We start from the raw sequence: 15509 nt of genomic DNA on the forward strand, positions 1-15509 counted from the left end.
TCATATTACAGAGAATCAAGAGCCATTTTTTCCAGGCTCTATCTCTTGTATTGACATAGAGCCTGCCTGGAGAGTGAAACTGAATATTCATAGCAAGACAATTGACTTAGGAGCTGCCCTCACCAGTCATCTCAGAAGGGATTCACAATCACCTTTAACCTCTCCCAGAGCTGAAGTCACCTGACACAGCTCTGAGTAGCCATGGAGGTATTCTTAATTGCATGAACCAGTTCATCACAGAAATAGTTTACAGAGACTAAAGTTTTGCATTCAAGTGTATGTGATCAAAGGACCACAGACCAACACCCTTCTCAGCCACAGTGTGGCAGTCATGATGGGTTTAGTTAGAAAGGTAGATGAACTCAATGGAATATTTGGTGATATTGGGCTTTTGAAAGGTGATCCAGTACAAATAAACTTTAGACAACGCTGAACCATATAGTGTACATACCCCTCGCCGGATTCTTATCCATTACTTCATAAAGTGGAAAATGAGTTAGAGAGAATGGTGCGGATTGGCATAATTGAGAAAACTGCTGAGCCAATAGCATGGTGTGCCACAATGGTACCAATTATAAAGAAAAATATGAATGTGTGGATCTTAAAGGACTTAATGAAGCAGTCCCAACATTGCATGACTTCCTCCCAAAAGTGAAAGGAGGTACAGTATTCTCAAAGCTGATTCTGGCAAATTAGCCAAAGAAAATGCTAAACTGACTACATTCATCACATTCTTTGGGAGATTTTGTTTTCAAAGATTATCTTTTGGGATTATCAGTGCACCTGAAATTTTCCAAAGAAAGATGGTAGAATTGTTAATGAACACAAATGGAGTTGTACGTTTCATGGGTGATATTCTGATATATGGATCTTCAATGAAAGAACACAACAAAACCCTCAATGAAGTCCTAAACCTAAGCAGTCAGTCTAGACTGAAGCTAAACAAGGAAAAGTGCGTTTTCTGCATGCCCCAAATCAAGTTTCTGGGACAGACAATAAACAAAAATGGAATCAATCCTAGCCCTGAGAAAGTGAAAGCAATTCAAGAATTGAATGCACCAATGAATGTACTAGAACTGAGATGCACACCAGGGATGATAAATTATCTTGGTCGATACCTACAAGACCTTTCTACAGTGATAAAACCACTGAATGAACTGTTAAAGTCCAGCACATCGTGCCCATGGGTGCCAAATCAAAAAACTGCCTTCAAAAAGGTAAAAAATTATCTCAACAGCTCCAGTTCTCAATTACTATGATGTCCACAAACCCACAGTGATAACAGACCATAAACTGCTTGTAACACTCATCAATGGAAAAGATCTTGATCAAGCACCTCTGAGATGCCAATGTCTATTGCTAAGATTAATGTAATTTAACTCAATTGCTAGATATATTCCTGGGAAAAATCTGGTAGCAGCAGACGCTCTGTCACGGAGCCCAGCATCGCACTCAACTACGTGTGAGTTTGAAGATGACGTAAAGGTATATGTATATATTGTGGACACATACAAACCAGCGTCAGAAAAGAGACTATTCCCGCTAGGGAAAGCAACCTCGACAGACATGCAACTTCAGGAAGTTCTAAGTTACATTGGGGCAGCTGGCCCAAGTATCTAAAGGATACTAAGGAAGTGACAAAAGACTTCAGCAAGTCAAATGGACTCATGATTAAAGGCAACTTATCGTCATTCCAAACAAAATGAGAGGAGAAATCCTAAACCTCATCCATGAAGAACATCAAGAATTAATTAAATGCCATAAACAGGCTAACCAGTCAGTGTGGTGGCCAGGCATCAGCAAAGACATAAAGAATAAAGTATCTGCATGTGAACATTGTAGAACTAACAGACAAACAAAACACAAAGAACCTTGAATAACAACACCCCTACCTGACAGACCTTGGAAGAGACTAGCTGCAGATTTATTCAAATTCAGGGGACATAATTACCTAGTCATCATGGTCTGTTTTTTCAGGTATACAGAAATAATGAACTTCAAAGACAGTATGACCGTGTAAATACTGTAAATGGTAAGAATGTAGAACGGGGTGGACAAACTACGGCCCGTGAGCTGGATCTGGCCCGTCAGGGCTTTGGATCTGACCCATGGGATTGCCACCCCTGTGGCACTGTAGGCCCGCGCCACTCCTGGAAGCGGCCAGCACCATGTCTTTGTGGCCCCTAGGGGAGATGGGGGGCAGAGGTCTTCACGCGCTGCCCCCGCCTGCAGGCTCCGCCCCCTACAGCTCCCATTGGCTGGGAACGGGGAACCGCAGCCAATGGGAGTTGGGGGAGGTACCCGCAGGCGAGGGCAGCACACGGAGCCCTCTGTCCCCCAGGGGCCACAGGGACATGGTGCCGGCCGCTTCCAGAGCGGCGCGGGGCCAGGGCAGGCAGGTAGCATGCCTTAGCCCCACTGCGCAATGCTGCCACCCCAGAGCTGCTCAAGGTAAGTGGCACTGGGCCGGAGCCCGCACCTCGAACCCCTCCTGCATCCCACACCCCAACCCCCTGCCATGAGCCCCCTAGCCCGCTGCTGCAACCCTCCTGCACCCCAACCCCCTGTCCTGAGCCACCTGCCGCACCCCGCACCCCTCCTGCACCCCAACCCCCTGCCCTGAGTCCCCTCCTGCACTTCGCACCCTTCCCTGCACCCCTGCCCTGAGCCCCCTCCTGCACTCCACACCCCTCCTGCACCCCAACCTCCTGCCCTGAGCCCCCTCGTACACCCCGCACTCCTCCTCCACCCCAACCCCTTGCCCTGAGCCCCTTCCTGCACACCGTACCACCTCCCACACCCCGCACTCCCTCCTGCACCCCAACTCCCTGCCCCAGCCCTACATTCATGGCCCTGCATGCAATTTCCCCACCCAGATGTGGCCTCGGGCCAAAACGTTTGCCCACCCCTGATGTAGAACATCACCCTGATGATGAACACAGCTGGTGCGTATAAGCAAGCTCTATGACCAGTCCATATCTGGTACAGAACAACATGACAGGTACTGCGACTCCTCGGCACATTCACTCACAGCACATACAGAGCACAGTGAGGCAGGAGGAGGGATAAGAGACAACACAACTCAAGACCGAAATGGTTGGGTTGTTTTCAGACTCAACCTGAACCCAACACTTGTAGTCAGGTCCTGTTGGGTTAGGTTGCAAGGCTCTACAACAGAGGATTGTTCTCAGAGATTCAGCTCATAATATGTCTCTCCACTGGTTACAGTTTCCTTTTACCCCTTTACCACAATGTTTTGTCAGTTTAACTTACGTTATCTAATTTAGACTGTAAACTCCCATGGGCAAGGACCTCGTTCTCTTCTATGCCTATAAAAGAAAAATCCCACTAATGGAGATATAGGAATAATTAACCTACTGCAGCTGACCCTTGTGCAGTCTGTGACTGATGGCAATCTTTCTCCTAAAGAGTACCACAGGGGTGTAGGCAAGTAGGTCTTACACACATCAGTTTGCAGATTTTTAGCTTCCTGGGAGCAGCATTTCTTGTAGCAGGGTAGGAAGGATGGTCCAGTGCCTAAGGCTGTGGACTGGAACTTGGGAAGTCACACTGGGTTCTTGGCTCAGCCACAGATTCCCTGTAGTACCTTGCACAAGTCACTTAATCTACCCTGTGCCTCAGTTCCCCATCTGTAAAAATGAAATACTCTACCTTACAGGGGTGTTGTGAAAATAAAATCCATTATGATTTGAGATGCTCAGACACTAAGGTAATGAGGGCCATATAAGTACCTAGATTGATATTTGGCAATGAGGTTGTTTTGGTGTCTAGGGCTGTTTTTACATCTTTATCAAGCGTTTCATTAACACATTGTCACTAAATTAAGACTATAATGACACATCTGCCTTGGGAGATTAGTAGAAATGCAGCAGGAAGGAGACAACAGATCAGGCAGCGTGTATGCAAATTTAAAACTGTTCACTACATCCCTGAACTATGCCCAAAATTCAGCTGTTTTGTCTGACAAATATTGTCGGACTTCTTCTGGCATCTAGCTTACTCAAGCTTTCTCAATGCCTTCTGTTTCTTCCTTGGTCCAAGCTTCCCATAGCATCCTCCAAGGCTCAGCCTCTCCTCATCAATAACCCTATACCTAACTGCAGACTTCTCCTGCTCCTGGTAAATGTCCTCAGTGGTTCAAGTAGCCTCCTCACTACCAACTGTAGGGTTTTGCCTGATAGCTTATCAGAATCTCTAGCAGATTTCCCATGATGGCCCATTACAGGCTTCAGCCTTCTCTCCCCTCTGGAACTCTGATGTCCTGGAGCATCTCTTCCAGGCTGCCAAGATATCAAAGCCTGGACTGTTCAACAACATGGCTTTCTGAGTCACTATTTGGACTTTATACTGGATTGCCAAAGCGTTGTTAAAGTGGAGCTAAGGCTGCTGCTATACAGCAGAGCCACCTTATCCTTTCATGCCTCCAGAACATGGAACTCCAAAACCCAAACATGGGAAAATCAGGAAATGCTCAGTTACACTCCTCCTCCCCCCCCCACCCCAAATCCCAACGTATTCCTTAAAAGAACATTTTATGCTTAAAAAAACCAAAACCCCACAACCTTGAGAGAACCAGTTAAGGTAACCCTTCCCACATAAGAAACCCCAACAATCTTAAATCTGCCTCAGATGGAGACCACAAGAAACTCAGAATGTCAGCGTACCTTATCCCTTCATAACATACATTGCCAGTACAGATATGTGTCTAACACAACTATACAATAAGACTCTGATTTGTATAACCCCACAAGTCTTTCAGTGTGGTCTGTATATTTCCGTTGGCCCAGCAATGTTTTTTTTTTTTTTATGTGTGAGAGAATTTTAGAGAGGATGTTAAATTAAGCTTTACATAGAAACTTAGCTATACAGCCTTAACTGTAATCCATAATTAAAGACAAAAAAATCATTTATGAAACCAGTTAGGGTTGCTAAGTGACCACAGTTAAATTACCTACCACATAATTTAAAAAGCTCAACCACCTAAAGACAAGGAGATCAACAGCTAAGTACATCATATATTTTATACTGACCACATATGTTATTCTCATCAAGTACAAAGATGTGCATTTTATCATAACACAACCTTAACTCTGACCTATGGATTTTGGGGTTATATTTTACATATTTTTGTTATCTACATTTCAGGAACTATTACCTTATAAAGAGAATCCGATAAATATATTCACTGATGTTTCTCACTTAACAATAGACAATCTAATGCTTTAATAATGTATTTATTTGGTGGGTTTTTTGGAGAGTTAAGTTGTATATGCTGGGCAAGTGGCCTGATAGCGATTCACTAATATAGTGTCCACTTATTTTAAATATCAAACAAATATAAAAGCCATTGAAGTCTCCAAATTATACATTCAGCTAAGAATATATGCCCAAGGGTGGCCAAACTTTCTGATCCTCTGAGCCGCATACAACAATCTTCAGAAGTTCAAGAGCTGGGGCGCACCTGCTGGGGCTTGGGGCTTCAACCCTGCGGTGCAGTGGTGGGGCTAGAGGCTTCTGCTCTGTGGGGAGGGGGATCTTGGGGCTTCAGCTCCGGAGGAGATGCCTGTCTGGACTCGTGGTTCAGCCCTGCGGGGAGTGGGGGTCTCAGGGCTTCAGCTCCGCAGGAGGTGTCTGTCTGGGCTCGGGGTTCAGCCCTGTGGGGAGGGGGTCTCAAAGCTTCAACCCCACAGGAGGCACCTGTCCAGGCTTGGGGCTTCAGCCCTGCTCCTGCTGAAGCCCCAAGCCCCAGCAGGCACACCCTGCAGGGTTAAAGCCGGGAGAACCACTCCCTGCTGGGCAGAAGCCAGAGGTGACACCTGGGAGGACCCATGGAGTCACATACCATCCCCCAGATTTTTGCCAGGATTTGATGGCCCTGCTCAGTCACTTGGTGCCACTGGGCCATCCTCCCTGCACGGCAGCTGCTGGAGCTGGCAAGCTGGGCGCTGCAGTCATGGGGAGAGGCAGCGGCAAACAGTTGGGATCTGCAGGGAGGACCATTCAGGGTAAGGGAGGAGCATGGGGGGGGCATGACTCAAGCTGTTAGAGGGGGGCAAACCTCATCAGGTACCAGTCGCCACTGGCAGAAGCCCCTAGCCCCACCATCCCGCCGCAGGGCAGAAGCCCCAAACTTTGCCCCCCAGTCTGATAGGCAGAGAATGGGAGGGTGTGGGGGGCTCCGTGAGCCGCACTTTAACTGTAAAAGAGCTGCATATGGCTCTTGGCCACCCCGATATATGCAATTTTGTGTTCCTCTTATTCTCATACTTGCCTTCCTCCTTCTGTCCACACTCCTATTTGTGTTGCATTTTCTCCCTAGTTAGGCCTCAATCCTGAAAACTGATTTATGTGAGTGGACACACACTGCCTGACAAAGCCACTGGGGTTCCACACAGGTGCAGTATTCCATCCACATGAATCAGATTACAGGATCAGATCTTTAGTTTATAATCTCTTTCAGGCAGGGACTGTCTCTCTTATAGTATGTTTGTTCAGCCCCAGCACAATTTGGTGCTGATTCGAATTGGTGCCTCTGGGTGCTACTGTAATCAAAATAATATGCTTAATAGGAAAGTGTATTTATAATAAAGTTAAGTAAATATGTGGATTTGCGTTTGAGGTTGAATGTGTATATACATAACGTGTTGCTTTTTTCAAAAGGGTTTTATGTTGAGTTTGTATTTTGAGATTTTTGTTGAAAGAACAGTATTTATTTAGATGTAGTGTAAAAGCGGCTGTGTTGCAATCCTGGTCCATGCTCCCATCCCCAGGAAGCCCTGGAGGAGACAGGAATCTCCCACTGCTTCCTGTAGAGACGAGCGACTGGATTGCATGAACTGAAAGGGTTTGCCTTTAGATATCTTTGGCTTGTAGGCACTTTTTGATTGTTTTTATTTGGTCTTTTCCTTATCTACCTCTGTGGAGTAGCCAGGGTGGAAGAAAAGCACACTGGATCAGCAATGGCTGGAGCATCTGGAAAATGGAAGTGGGGGGAATACCCCAATTTAGTTTTTAAAAAGATAGCAAAGATGTCTTGTTTTTTCATTTTTTGTTTTGATGTTTGTCTATTTATCTGTCTAGTGTATTTAAATGTAAGCTCTTTGGGGCAGGGACTGTTTCTTGCTCTCCCTGCACAGCACCTAGCACAGCAGAGTCCTGATAAGGCCTCTTGGTGCTACTCTATCATAAATGATTGATAATAATAAACCATGTTGGGATCCAGTGAAGATCTCGATTGATGGCTGATGAGAAGCTCTCTCCTGTGGGGAGCTTTTTCCACTTCTTGTGCCCTCACACCTTGAGGGCAGCGGAGGGTGGCACATGACTGCTATTAGGGAGATTCGTTTTTGCTCTCCAATTATTGCTGCTTTCAAGGTTCAGGCAACCTGAACACTAAGGAGCTAACATCCAGAAGAATCTTAAATGGATGGTATCTTTAACTAATATAAATTCTGCCCCAAGATTAAAAGGCTAGAAAAGAACCTACTTGAACCACTTCTTACAAATTTCAGGCCAAATTTAGTTCTAACGGGTTTTATGTAAATGTTTGAACTATTTTCTCTTATTTATATTCAGCGTCTTCACTCATCAGAAATGCATGAGCAAAGACTTCGCACTCTAGAAATCTAGGAACATTACCTGGGTTAATAGGGGTAGTATTTGTGTCAGAAGGCACAATGCCTTAGGCAGCCCATAAGTTTATGGCACAACAAACATGGCCCTTACCTATTTGTTCAATGAGGGTTTTCCAGGAGTCAGTTGTCATGGGGTGGATCATTTGCAGGGTTTCAGGGAGAGCAGCTGGGCACTCTGGGAGCACGGGGCTCTCATCAGGGATAAGCACTGGTCCAGCTGTGGAAGGGGATTCTCTTTGGGAGAGAAATATAGAGTCAGGCATTGTCAATCGAGCTGCCCTCAGCCCAAGCATTTGATACACCCAGCTTCCACATAAACCAGTGGGCTCTGGCACTTACCAGCATCAGTGGCCAGCAAGACACACTATTTAGGGACCCTGAGTGTGTATCTTTCAGAACTACCCTACGATTCACCTCCATCGGGCAGGCACACTCCTTCCTCTCCAAAAAACTCCTGTGTGCCACAGTTGCTGTCTTTGAGCACTGGGAGTGGAGGCTTTGGCCCTGCAGGAGAGCAGTAACCTCCCCTGATTCCACCCGGAGCTGGGGTATGGGATCCCATCACCGATTGAGCTTAGCCCTGTGCAAGGATAGAGCCAGCCTCAGAGAGAGAGAGAGAGTGTGTGTGTGTGAGAGAGAGAGAGAGAGAGAGAGAGAGATTCTGGCTGGGGTTCAGCTCAGCTCTGTATAGAGTAGGGAGGACAGAGGATGAATGCATCTCAGTTCCAGTACATGGAAGGAGGCAGGGGGAAGGGATGCTGAGAGTTCAGTCACACACCCTAGTGTAGGGAGAGGGGACTGGAATCTAGGTTCTAGCTGGAGTTCAGCCTGGATTGGTACAGGGAGATGGGGGGAGAAATGGGGATCAGCCCGGTTGGGGTGAGGGATGTTAGGGGGAGGGGGAAAGGAGTGTGATGGAAATCAGCCCCGGTTGATGCATACGTATGGGGGGGGGGGATATAATGGAGATCAGTTCTGGTTGTGTGTGTGTTGGGGGGTGTGTGGAATGGAGAACAACACCATGTCAGTAAGGGGGTGGAGGAGGGCTGGAGGGGGTGTTGGAGATCAGCCAGGTGGTGCAGGGGAAAAGGTGCTGAGAGTGGAGATCAGCCCGGGTTGGGGGGGGGGGGGGGGCTTAGAGAGCAGACCGGGGCAGGGCAGTGGGATTGGGCTGCGGGGGGGGGGGGGGTGTGTGTGTTGGAGAGCAGCCCCAGGCACGGCAGTGGGATGGGGGGGGGGCTTGGAGAACAGCCCGGGGCGGGGCAGGGGGATTGGGGTGCAGGGGGGGGTTGGAGAACAGCCCCGGGCGGGGCAGGGGGATTGGGGTGCGGGGGGGGGTTGGAGAACAGCCCGGGGCGGGGCAGGGGGGTTGGGGTGCAGGGGGGGGGTTGGAGAACAGCCCGGGGCGGGGCAGGGGGGGTTGGGGTGCAGGGGGGGGTGGAGAACAGCCCCGGGCGGGGCAGGGGGGTTGGGGTGCAGGGGGGGGGGTTGGAGAACAGCCCGGGGCGGGGCAGGGGGGGTTGGGGTGCAGGGGGGGGGTTGGAGAACAGCCCGGGGCGGGGCAGGGGGGTTGGGGTGCGGGGGGGTTTGGAGAACAGCCCCGGGCGGGGCAGGGGGGTTGGGGTGCAGGGGGGGGGGGTTGGAGAACAGCCCGGGGCGGGGCAGGGGGGTTGGGGTGCGGGGGGGTTTGGAGAACAGCCCCGGGCGGGGCAGGGTCCGAGCCGCGGATCACCGCGCTCTGGCTCAGGGGGCAGAGGAGGGACGCGAGCCCGGCGATGGGTCCGCCTGGAGGCGGGCAGGGGTGAGTGGATCCCGCGGCGGGGCGTCCCCCCCCGCTGTCAACCCCCGCCCCTCACCTGCCGGCCGGGCGGGCTCCGGCCACGCTCTCCGCCGAGCCGTCGCGGTCCAGGGCGCAGGCGGCGCTGAGCGCCGCAGCCAGCAGCTCCATGTGAGGCTGTGAGAGCGGCGGCGAGTCGGGCTCCAAGCGGCGGCTGCCGAGCGACTCCGCAGGCAGCGCGGGGCTGGGGGAGGCCGGGCGGTTGCCACGGCAACGGGGGTAGGAAGGCAGCAGCCTGCGCGGGAGGGAGATAGAGACCTGCAGCGTGCGCGGGGGAGGGACCCTCGGCCCGGCTAGAGCCCCCGGGACAGCGACCGCCGCACCGAGTCCCCCGGACACCGGACTGCCCCCCACCCGAACCCCCAGGGGACCCATTGGCCCTCCCAGAGCCTCCCGGACACCGAATGGCCCCCGAACCCCTGGGAGACCGACCGCCCCCCCCCCCCAGTCTCCTGGACACTGACTGGTCCCCTAGAGCCCCCTAGCCCAGCTAGAGCCCCCAGAAGACCGATCAGCCCTTCCCCAGAGCCTCCCGACTGCCCCCCCAAGACCCCAGGAGACGGACTGGCCCCCCCAGAGCTCCCCGGACACCAATTGCCCCCCCCTAGAGCTCCCTAGCCTAGCTAGAGCCCTCAGGAGATGGACTGCCCCTCGTGAGCCACCGGGAGATGACCTGGCTCCCCCCAGAACCCTCCCTCCCAGCCCGCTAGAGCCCCCAGGAGATGGACTACCCTGGAGAGAGCTACACTCCCCCAGCAGTCCCCTCCCCAGCTAGAGACCTACACCCCCCTGAGAGGTAGCACCTGCCCCGATAGAGCCTCCCACAGCTGCACCCCTTTCCCAGGAGCACCCCTGAGAGAGCACTGCACTCCTCAGAGCCCACTACCCTGGGTACATCACCCAGAGGCAGACATGCCCCCGCCAGAGGTCCCTGCCACCCCCCACCCAGCCCCGTTCCAGCAGCCACCATCCCTTTCCCCAGCCAGATCTCAGAGACATGTGCACCCAGCCACCCCTTACTGCCTCCAGCCCAACGCACTCACAGAGGACCTCTTCCTAGCCCCTCAAACCCAGAGCACAGGTCTCCCTCCCCACACACACACACAGAGGTGTCCCCTACCCCTTGCCTCCTTCAGTTTGGGGCACAGAACCCCCCTCTCCTCCTTCGTCTGCACCTCACTGCCGTGGAGCAGAGAGAGCAAGGCCAGTGAGTGTTTTGGAGGGGAAGTATGGCGGTTTTGGATTACTCCCGGATTTGGTGCATATTGTGCATTTCTTCTACTGAAAGCAAATTCTGAGATGGAGGATAGACTCAAAATAATTCCCTCCTCCAGTCGCCCATCATAGGGACTTTCTCTCATATCCAAATTACCTCACAGACAGAACAATTACCTTCCTCCCCAATACAGGGGATTTTGCACCTTCTTCCCTGCACGTCCCTCTCTACCTAAGAATTGTCAGCTTTACAGGGATTTTTTTCCCCAGACAATAAATATCAGTACTTTCAGCACTCTAAAATCTATCTTCATTCAGGTAATCTTTATGCTGCCTCAAGGGTGACTCTGCTTGAATTTTAGCATACAGTCACACCCCTCTGATCAATTTGAAAACTTGTGGACAGGCTGGGTGCTGCTCTGCTACAACTTGCTAACTCCCAGGAAAAAATGGTAATTCATGCCAAATTAAATCTGAGGATTTAAACAGGAAATTCTCAGCCAAGTTTCCCAGACAAACCTTAACTTACCCCTTTGCATATATAAATATGGCTTTTTTCAATACGTAATCATACAATTTAGGCAATAATAATGAAATCCATATGTGGATCTCAATGTATAGATAAAGGCAGATTTTTTTTCTCTATTATACTGTATTATTTGCCAAATAATGCATCAGGATAATTTGGCCCAACTTCTAAATAAATAAATAAAATAAATAAACTTCTTCCAGTTACACTGGTATAAATCCAGAGAAACTCAACTGACCACCACTGGACACCATCTGGGTTTACAATGATTGTCACACACATCCCTGGTAGAACCCCTCTTGGCTGGAAACTCCAGGCTGCTGTGTTGGGGAGGGGACCCAAAACACTAGATTCATGTGCTCTTAAGCTTCCCTTGGGCAGAATAGATTGCAGCACTCTCTCTGCCCTTGGCATCTTTAGCACATTTCCTGAGCACAGGCAGGCTGTTACCCCTTTATAGAAATGGGATCTCATAGCCTAGCTGCCCTTGGCCCCCAGGACCAATGGTGACCTACTCGCAGACTCCCTAGTAGCTTAAGCACACCCTTTCCCAGAGTTCCATCTATGGTCGCTCTAGTAGGTTTATAGTTTAACTCTTGAGGGGTACATATTGGTGAAGCAAATAGACACACAGATAGGCTTTAGAAAGTTTTCCAAACACAATTACTCTTTACTTAAATATTGCAAGAGAGATAAAGATGTAGGCAAACAATAAAACACCTATGTGTATTTCCCTACTTCAGTTTCCTCACCAGTCTTGAGCATTCTTTGGGCTTCAGGATGCCCCCTTCCTGCACACAGTTTCTCTCAACCACGGAATGTCTCTCTCATCTGTGTCCCAGTTTCCTTCTTTCTGGCTGATCCCTCAATTAAACAAGCCCACACTGCTATGAAAGCATTAAGCATGCTTCTCTTCTGACCAAGCTTCCTGTGTGTCTCAGGGCATCACCCTACTCATCCAGTCTCTGTAGTTTTAAAGGCTAGTTCTGTCCCCCTTTTGGGGGGAAATATTCCACCCAGAAAATCCTAGCCTTGCAGGCAAACTTGGTTGAACTGGTTTCCAATCCTCTCTCAGGCAACTCTTCTTAGCATACACATTGTTTGGGCAGAGCACAGTGGTTAAGGTTAACCGCTCTCCTTTGTCCCTGGTCTGGGAGTTATGTAACACAGACCTGACAGCACCTGGCTAACTCCATATCCATGATACAGCAATTTCATAATACCAGTCAGAACTCATAAACTGTACATACCTCACACACAGATTTTCTAAATCATCACAACCAGTGTTACTGAAGAATTTGGCCTTTTGTGAGGGTGTGCTGGGAGAGGTTAACAGCTGCTAGTGGTCACAGAGGGTTTTGATAACTCAAAGGGGGATCATGGGATAGTCATTGCATTTGACAGCTAATAGGGACAGTCAGGGGCTTATCACAATGGGATGTTTGAGAATTGGAAGGGGGTTCTGTGTTTTGTCACATCTGTGAATTTCATGGAGTGAGGAGCATTTGAGACCAGGACTGGGGGTCAGGAGTTTGTCACTAGTTAGAGGGTCAATATGATAGGAAAGCTGGGTGATACAGCACTTATCAGTCATGTAGAAGGGTCTGGGGGACAGACAACTGTGAGGAGGGCCAAAGGCTTGGAAATGGGGTAAAGTGTTCAAGAGCACTGGTTGCAATGAGGCTGGTCTGTCTGATCAGTGGATAGTGATTGAAAGCTGAGCACTTGTCCCTGAGGTAAGAGTATTGGAAGGGTTGACAGCTGGGAGGGGGTGTCAGAGAATTGATACTTACAAGGGAGGGCAATTACTTTGATGAGCCTGTTCCTGGTAGAGTTAAGAGCTGCCTATTCTTCACTCTTGCCTCAGGATCAGGGCCAAGAGTGAGGTAGTTCTTCCTAAACCCGTATCTACCAATGGGGTGCCAGAGCAGCGAAATGCACAAACTTTTACCAATTGTGCTAAAATGAACACAGTTCTAAATATGACTTTCATGGGCACTTATTTAGATAAATCTCACAAGAAACTGATGCATGTTAAAAGGTTAATGAATTCAACTTTAATAACTTCTGTGCTAGTATTTCTTAACCAAATATTTTAACAATTAATTCTTATACGGCATTTTTTCTCTGTATATCTGAAAACTTTGTACAAAGGTTGGAAAGTATTATCTCCATTTTACAGATGGGGAGATTGAGTTACTACTGAGACGTATAATATAAGATGCTCAAAATTGCAGCAAGTCAGTGGCAGAGTCAGGAGAAGAACCCAGATATCCTGACTGTCAGTCTATTGCCCTGTTTTACTGGGCCACCCTCTCAGGGGTTAAGTCTATGACAAATCTGAACTTTTTAGAAACGTATCAGAGGGGTAGCCGTGTTAGTCTGTGTCCACAGAAACAACAAGGAGTCCAGTGGCACCTTAAAGACTGACAGATTTATTTGGGCATAAGCTTTCATGGGTAAAAAACCCACTTCTTCAGATGTTTTTTTTAGAAACGTAAGCATTTTGGGTTATATGCAAAAATAGAAAACATTTTTTCCCACAATCCTATAACTGCCTGTTAATTAAGACAGCCTGCTTGTTTTTTCTTCAAACTTTCCACAATAACCTCACCTTTGGGCTGAGATGAAAGCATGAAAAATGTGAGTCCAAAATTTTGTTTAATGAAAGCTATGAGGAGGTGAAAACTGGAGTTTAGAGAATGGAATGCCTTCTGTGACCATGGGAGGTCACTACTGTGATAATAAAGAACAGCCCACATTTTAGTCCCATATAAACCTGTTCCATTTTTATGCACTGACAGGCTCATTTTCCTTCCCCTAGGAAGAATATTTTTATTTTTAAACTTTAATCTTTGAAAAGTGTTGCCCTTTCTTCCTTGCCAAATAAACACCACCTACTCCTACTTCAGTCTCTAGGTCTATAACTGAAGTGCTCCTCATAATCAGAACAAGTGCTTAAGAAGCACACCCGAAGAAAGGGCTCCCCACACCCAGCAGGGGAGAGGAGTAGGAAAAAGAGAATCTGACTACTGGTATGACGTGCATTTTAAAAATGAAACTTCAATCCTGCAAGCTGGTGAGCACCTCCTGTTAGGTGCTGAGTGCTTTCTGCTCTCACTGATGAAACAGCAGACACAAAGCAACTTGAAGACTGAGCTCTACATTAAAATAAAAAAAAAAAAAAACCACAGTTCCTCCTTAGGAATTGTGGGGTTTTCTGAAGCACCCAGACACTGGGAATTATCCCCATGTGTGCCTATCCCCGTTTCATTAGCCCTCATGGCATTGGGAATGTTCAGTGTGGCTATGTGCTAAGAAGAGGGAATGTGAGTTGTGTGTATTTCTTCAAGGAAGTAGGGGGTGGTGTGGTTGCCAAATGTCCTTAGCTTTAGCATAGTGCTGTTGGAAGAGAAGATTTTAAATTTGGCTGACCTGGCCCATGGCTATATTAAAAATGTGATAACTTACTGGAGTTCATAATTTGCCTATTTCAATATTATAGTTATGGCTGGATTTTTATTCTAAACCCCTATTTTGAGGTGCTAATAGTTTTTCAAAGTAATTAACCCATTGGACTAACATTGTTCATGTATATTCTAAGCACAAAGGTGAATTTTATTGGAAAGCTTGACAAAAACCTCACTTGGCTGTTCCTGAGGATGGAAAAAAGAGGTTTTTATATGTATTTGTATTAATTTTTTTTGCATTAATCCTCCTCCTACAGAAACTAAAAAGAAGAAACACAGAGGACTCAGACCAGCAGACCTTACTTGGGGGGGGGGGGGTGTATTGCATAGGTAGAGGCTACAAATGGGGCTCAGACAAACAGCCCTGTTCAACCAAGGCCAGCTGATTCACAGGAGAAATGTGGGGTCAGTTATAACTTCCACTAAGGTTATACCTAGTCAAGTATGTTTCGTGATTCAGTTAGACAACACGTGTCTGCTGAGCAGTGTTTTCTGCAATGATGAGTAGTACAAGCATAACTTCTATATTTTGGTAGAGTGTTTTGAGTGTTACATCAGGTCCTATATGTTATTTTTGCACAGGAATTCAGGCATCAGTTTCTTTTTTTCTTTTTGTTAATCACAGTCTCTAAAGGTACCATCTGTGCACAATTTTTAGTCCTGGGCCTTGTCTTTCTAGTGTGGGACCAGTGGAACTCCCCAATTCCTGAATTTTTTTGGCCCCCACTTCTAACCACTATTCCTTGAACATTGAGTCCTTTGGTTCATTCTTCACCAAAGGAGTTCTATCTCTTCTGATTTTG

General features: G+C 48.2%; 1 protein-coding gene across 1 annotated transcript in view; it reads right to left on the bottom strand.

Annotated features, from left to right (window-relative positions):
• NGEF (neuronal guanine nucleotide exchange factor) overlaps positions 1-15509 on the bottom strand; it is an 82898-nt gene that overhangs the window by 40603 nt on the left and 26786 nt on the right. The window contains exons 3-4 of the mRNA XM_065411005.1: positions 9512-9727; positions 7747-7889 (exon numbers count right to left, since the gene is read on the bottom strand). Coding sequence (XP_065267077.1) covers positions 7747-7889; positions 9512-9727 — 359 coding nt within the window. The remainder of the gene's footprint in view (positions 1-7746; positions 7890-9511; positions 9728-15509) is intronic.

The sequence above is a fragment of the Emys orbicularis genome, chromosome 9 (assembly GCF_028017835.1).
Source record: "Emys orbicularis isolate rEmyOrb1 chromosome 9, rEmyOrb1.hap1, whole genome shotgun sequence".
In the NCBI taxonomy this organism is placed as follows: domain Eukaryota; kingdom Metazoa; phylum Chordata; order Testudines; family Emydidae; genus Emys; species Emys orbicularis.